At 40.5% G+C, this 5,776-nt stretch overlaps 2 protein-coding genes across 3 annotated transcripts in view; one reads left to right on the top strand and one right to left on the bottom strand.

The window, feature by feature from the left end:
- LOC116840570 (glutamate receptor ionotropic, kainate 2-like) overlaps positions 1 to 2,404 on the bottom strand; it is an 11,844-nt gene extending 9,440 nt beyond the window's left edge. Inside the window, exons 1-4 of the mRNA XM_032807420.1 lie at positions 2,083 to 2,404; positions 1,232 to 1,335; positions 927 to 1,082; positions 525 to 736 (exon numbers count right to left, since the gene is read on the bottom strand). Coding sequence (XP_032663311.1) covers positions 525 to 736; positions 927 to 1,082; positions 1,232 to 1,325 — 462 coding nt within the window. The 5' untranslated portion in view covers positions 1,326 to 1,335; positions 2,083 to 2,404. The remainder of the gene's footprint in view (positions 1 to 524; positions 737 to 926; positions 1,083 to 1,231; positions 1,336 to 2,082) is intronic.
- Positions 2,405 to 3,346: 942 nt separating this feature from the next.
- Positions 3,347 to 5,776, top strand: part of LOC116840528 (cysteine desulfurase, mitochondrial) — a 4,176-nt gene continuing 1,746 nt past the window's right edge. The window contains exons 1-10 of one of the 2 annotated variants that reach the window (XM_032807346.1): positions 3,350 to 3,613; positions 3,675 to 3,754; positions 3,817 to 3,933; positions 4,002 to 4,139; positions 4,212 to 4,417; positions 4,481 to 4,602; positions 4,695 to 4,852; positions 4,935 to 5,206; positions 5,267 to 5,356; positions 5,635 to 5,762. In XM_032807346.1, the coding sequence (XP_032663237.1) occupies positions 3,499 to 3,613; positions 3,675 to 3,754; positions 3,817 to 3,933; positions 4,002 to 4,139; positions 4,212 to 4,417; positions 4,481 to 4,602; positions 4,695 to 4,852; positions 4,935 to 5,206; positions 5,267 to 5,356; positions 5,635 to 5,698 (1,362 nt within the window). In that variant the 5' untranslated portion in view covers positions 3,350 to 3,498 and the 3' untranslated portion in view covers positions 5,699 to 5,762. Of the gene's footprint in view, positions 3,614 to 3,674; positions 3,755 to 3,816; positions 3,934 to 4,001; positions 4,140 to 4,211; positions 4,418 to 4,480; positions 4,603 to 4,694; positions 4,853 to 4,934; positions 5,207 to 5,266; positions 5,357 to 5,634; positions 5,763 to 5,776 lie in introns of both variants that reach the window. The other variant, XM_032807347.1, reaches the window with a different exon arrangement.

The following is a 5,776-nucleotide window of genomic DNA, read 5'->3' as shown; positions in this document are numbered from 1 at the left end:
CTATGAGAAGAAAATAAAAAATTTTTATTTCTTGCTATTTTTCGGTAAAATTGATAGAATTCGAGTAAAAAATGATTGAAACCAATAATTTTGTAGATATTTCCGTAAATATCTTAGAAAATAGAGGTGGTATAAAAATTTTTCCTAACAAAAGTTGTTTGCTTTTTTACGTAGAATAAAATTCCGTAATAAAAAATATATGTTTCTATTTAAAAAAACAAAGTTGACCTCGACCTGACCTTAGGTGGCGGCGCCACCCAAGGTCAAAACTAATACGGCCATTAAATAGATCTTCTGAAATTCTATAACTTTTGTCTGAAACATTTTCCTAAAAAATGCTTTTTTTCGAGATATTCGAGTGTTTCCACAATTTTGCTTCACCTTGTATATCATGCGCTTCGAGAATCAAACTTTGAACAATACAGGAAGATACAATTTTTCCTTTTTTTGTTCTTTCTTTCTTCTCTTTCAGTTCGTTCATGTACTCTTCGACTCACGGAATGCTTTCTTACGCGATGACAAACCTGATTAATCATCTCATTGTCCGGGAAGACATTTATCGTCATCGGCGATGGACTTTTCGCAATTTCATCCGCTCGTAATCTCTCGCTTTCCCGCCAAACATATTCGATGTGCGGTATGTCGTATCGTGCCGCAGTGCTCGCGACTATTCCACGAGTGTGCGGACTCGCGGGTCCAAAAATAGCTGCCACACCTTCCTCAAGCAACTCGCAAACTGTATGGAAGACATCGTAATCACGAACAAGCACATGGAAGCAGATCAATAACTATGTCGCCAAGTAAAAAGATATCTTTTTACACGTGCAACTAGCGCGCGAAGAAACCAGGCAAGAAAAAAGATCGACATGGCAATTTAATGGAACAGCAGCAATAATTGACACTCGTTATTATGAGCTGATATTCACCAGCAATGGCGGTTTTGAAACTGTCGGTATCCGCGTCTACGTGCTTGAGGACTGGCACGAGTTCGAAAGCCGGTGCGAGATGTTCGTATTTTGTCTCGAAGATCGCTCTTAAAAACGTGGAGTTGTAATCTTCATCGCCTTTGTGAAAAATTGCACCTGCGAATTCGAGAAAATTCATGAACGCGCAAACAACGTGGAGCGCTGATCAATTAATCGCTACATTAATCGTTACAAGCAGTTCGAATTCAGAGAAAATTCAATTGCTTAGTACAATACAACGCCATATTTCATTCTTTCTTGCTTACCGATTTTAATCGGTCGCGCTATGCTATGGCTGCGTGATGCCAGAGTAAACAAAGCCAAGGCAGTTAAAAAGAAACTGCGTTTCCGACTCATCATAAATAATATCCTGAAAAGACAATATGTATCCTGTTGACCCAACTTTTGCAAGGAACAACGTATCCTTAGGGCTATTCGCCATATTGGATCATCAGAAGCGAAAGAGAAACGATATGCTGAAAATATTCTTGCGTGCTATATATATCCAAATAAAAAACTTTCTATAAAATAACATTGCTTAAGCCTGTTTATCCCTTTCCCTTGACAGTCGATAAAAAAAATCACAAACGAAAAAAGATAAGTTGAAGGTTGTGTCACGTTAATTTCACGGTTGTTTTTATTCACTGTCAAGGAGAAACGCTAGGTCTCGGAACGCATTTTACAAGTACGTTTAAGTGAGATCAGAGAAATATCCTTCCAAATATCTCTTTATTTAAATTGGAAATGGCTCGCACGAATTTCAGATTTTTGGACAGGTACGTTATCTCGCTTCTAACGTCATGAATCCAGAATTAAATGTTTATTTAAATATAATGATTATCCTTTACTTGACAGTAGTTTATGAAAAAAAAAACCTCAATGCCATTTCCTTATGCCTATAGCTATGTATTTAAACACATATAACTTGTCACTTTGTAAAAAGCTATATAAAATATAAATCGATCTACAGGCAAAAGCCAAAAATAATTATAACAACGATATATCTCTAGAGATTTCCGTAAAACTATTCATTATAATTGTGACAGAGCTCTACCAGCTTAAGGAATCAATATATTGTGCACACATTCACGTTTTCCAACCATACCACCAGTCTCACCTCTTTCCTTCCTACGAGTTAACATTCGTATCTTTTCATCGTCCTGACAGGCACTTTAAAAACGAACAAGAAAACAATTCCTTATTGAACGAAAAATTAATCAAACAACACGTAATCACAGGAAAAATTGACGGAACTGCTTCGCGTTCGGATTTGGCCTTTGAAGTGTCCTAGTCACGCACCGATTTAAAATTAGAACAGATCATCCTAAATATGTAGAGCTCGACGCCTGATGGAGATGACGAACGCGGCCGCCGGTTTGTGTTGATGCTTAGTGAATTCGAACAGCTGCGTGTAGCAGCCACAGATATCTATACTAAACTAGTAGTCTGTTCTTTTCAGCTGTACAGTCGCGGACTTAAAGGTTGGTAGGTCGTTTTTAGCAAATTTAGGAACGCATTCCGATTTGAGAAGGAGAGTCGCTGCTTCGTCTGCGGGGCACGCCTGCGCAGTGACTAACTACGATAGGAGAGAAATGACATATACGTAGTGTCATAAAAGTAAGCACGACGTTCGCGTGGGAAGTGTTCCGCAGGATTCGCCGTGACCGAGCATCGTGGATTACATGCAAATATAAAGATAAATAATAGATTTCATTATTCCCACATTCTGCTTGTGATATTTATTTCCTTCTGCGAAACAAATATGACAGATATTAAATTTCCTACATATATAACAATATTATATTACAAACATAATTTATATATTTTTTTGTAATGAAATCTATTATTTATCTTTATATTTGCATGTAATCCACGATGCTCGGTCACGGCGAGTCCTGCGGAACACTTCCCACGCGAACGTCGTGCTTACTTTTATGACATTACGTATATGTCATTTCTCCCCTATCGTGGTTAATCACTGAGTAATGGCGTTGGGGCATGAGTCACGGATGCGCCTCTAGCCAAATATTGAAGGAAGGAAGGAAGGTGGTTAATCACTGCGCAGACGTGCCCCGTAGACGGAGCAGCGACTCTCCTTCTCAAGTCGGAATGCGTTCCTAAATTTGCTAAAAACGATCCACCAACCTTTAAGGGCTATCGCACACAATTGACATAACTGCATATGCATAGCATAAGATCGTATGGACCAATGAGCATCGAATATTAAGCATCGAACTCCAATATGGCGACTTAATACTCGATGCTCATTGGTACATACGGTCTTATGCTATACATATGCAGTTATGTCAATTTGTGTGCGATAGCCCTAAGTCCACGACTGTACGTCATTGATCTGGTTTAGTATAGATATCTGTGGCTGAATGCAGCTATGGTCGGCCGCCGCACTTGTCATAGTATTAGGACTACTGCGTAGTGCTGCTGAATGCTACGCAGTGTTTTGAACGCGAGATATTGGTGAGGTTAAGGACATGCGACTCGTTGATTATTCTCGCAAAAATATCTTGAATAAACGATGATCAAAATGCTTCGGTCGACGCGGTGCTTGATCTTTGCGCCGCATCGCGTAAAGCATCATCGTTCTTTGCACACTTGCGGCCAGCAGCTATCGGAAGTCGTCGGGCAAAGATGTGAGTTTCGATTAATTGCTTGTAATGTTATTGCATCAGTAATTGTGAATACATCTCACAGCTGCCATCAGTGACGAGTACAAGAAGGGTCCGATGGAAGGTAGATCGCTTTATTTGGATGCCCAGGCCACTACTCCGTTGGTAAGTCGAAAGATATGATGCTACATGATGCAATAGATGCGATATCGGCGATTGTTATGCAGGATCCCCGAGTATTGGACAAGATGATGCCGTACCTAACGGTATACCACGGTAATCCACACTCCAGAACTCATATGTACGGCTGGGAGACAGAGACGGCGGTTGAGCAAGCTCGCAAAGTCAGTATTTTCGTTGTTTTTCATTTGTAGATGTATAGAGATTACAATAATTGTGCCTTCCTCAACAGCAAGTAGCGGATCTGATAGGAGCCGAACAAAAGGAAATAATATTTACATCAGGCGCAACAGAATGCAACAATATAGCTGTGAAAGGTGTAGCAAGGTTCTACAAATCAAAGAAGAATCATATTGTGACAACCCAGACGGTATGAAAAGAATTGCTGATTTCTCTGAATAAATACAATGAATCTCAAGTTGTATCTTGTTGTCATATCTAGGAACATAAATGCGTATTAGATTCGTGTAGAGCCTTGGAAGCAGAAGGATTTGATGTAACGTACATCTCTGTCAAGTCAAACGGCCTTATTGATCTAGATGAATTGGAAGCAGCTATCAGACCATCCACATCATTAGTCTCGGTAATGACAGTAAATAATGAGATTGGTGTTAGGCAGCCTATTGAAGAAATTGGTACCATTTGCAGGTAAGAACCGAGACTCAACACCCCATGATTATTCTTTTTGCATTTTCCACTTGAATTTCCTAGAAAAAGGAATGTCTTCTTCCACACGGATGCAGCCCAGGCGATAGGCAAGATACCAGTCGATGTTAATGCCATGAACATTGATCTCATGTCGATTAGTGGTCACAAATTATATGGTCCGAAAGGTATTATCATGCTTTACTGTTACAAATAGCTCGCGAGTGGTCGCGTCGTACAATCATCATCTGGTAAGTTCTCTTTCTTTGGGTTTACGAAGGAATTGGGGCTCTCTACGTTAGAAGAAGACCACGAGTGCGTGTAGAGCCATTACAAAGTGGTGGTGGACAAGAAAGGGGGATGAGAAGCGGTACTGTGCCGGCGCCTCTAGCTGTGGGTCTCGGCGCCGCTTGTGAGCTGGCGCGGATCGAGATGGATGTAAATATAATAATATAAGAGGAACAAGATTATATTTGTCGCCTCGGAGCCAAAGTTTACACGGTAAAATATATTTTTGCAGTACGATCACAGATATATCAGCGCGCTAGCGAATCACCTGATCGAGAAGATAACGTCCAACTTGTCGCAAGTTGTACGCAACGGCGACCCCGTCGCCTGGTATCCTGGTTGTGTAAATTTATCGTTCGCGTGTGTCGAGGGCGAATCGTTGCTGATGGCGCTGAAAGAAATAGCGTTGAGCAGTGGTTCGGCTTGCACCAGCGCGAGTTTGGAGCCTAGCTATGTGTTGAGAGCGATTGGCGCTTCGGAAGATTTAGCTCATTCCAGTATCAGGTAAGTATGCTTCAGAGACTCAATATCGAAACATTTTTATCAATCATCGTTCAACTATAGGTTTGGCATCGGACGGTTTACGACACTCGAAGAAGTCGATTACACCGCGGATAACACGATACGGCAAGTGAAACGACTACGGGACATGAGGTACGTTTATGGGTGATGTTCATTGATCATTGTTGTACAAACGTTTATTTCAAGTTGTCGAGGATATCAAGGACAAAAACGATCTACTCTAGACTTACATATGCATTATATACTTTGGCTTGAAAACTTGTGTAATCTCGTCTTGTAGGGATATCGAGATCGTTGGACGTTTCTCTATTAGTTACGCTATGCATATATCTATCGGTGACAATTGTTCGATGACGCAAATAGAACGCCGAAATCTTCATCTTTGATCTGATTCGCTTCATCTCTTACAGCCCGTTGTGGGAGATGGTGGAAGATGGCATCGACTTGAAGACTATCAAATGGACTCAACACTAGTGCCTCGTTACGCGGTGTAGCTGTATTACAATCATAGCTGTATATAAAAAATATATATATATATATATATATATATAT

This window comes from Odontomachus brunneus, unplaced genomic scaffold (genome assembly GCF_010583005.1).
Source record: "Odontomachus brunneus isolate Ranch 3 - 2012 unplaced genomic scaffold, Obru_v1 Obru_scaffold_010, whole genome shotgun sequence".
In the NCBI taxonomy this organism is placed as follows: domain Eukaryota; kingdom Metazoa; phylum Arthropoda; class Insecta; order Hymenoptera; family Formicidae; genus Odontomachus; species Odontomachus brunneus.
This window is presented reverse-complemented; position numbering and strand designations above follow the sequence as displayed.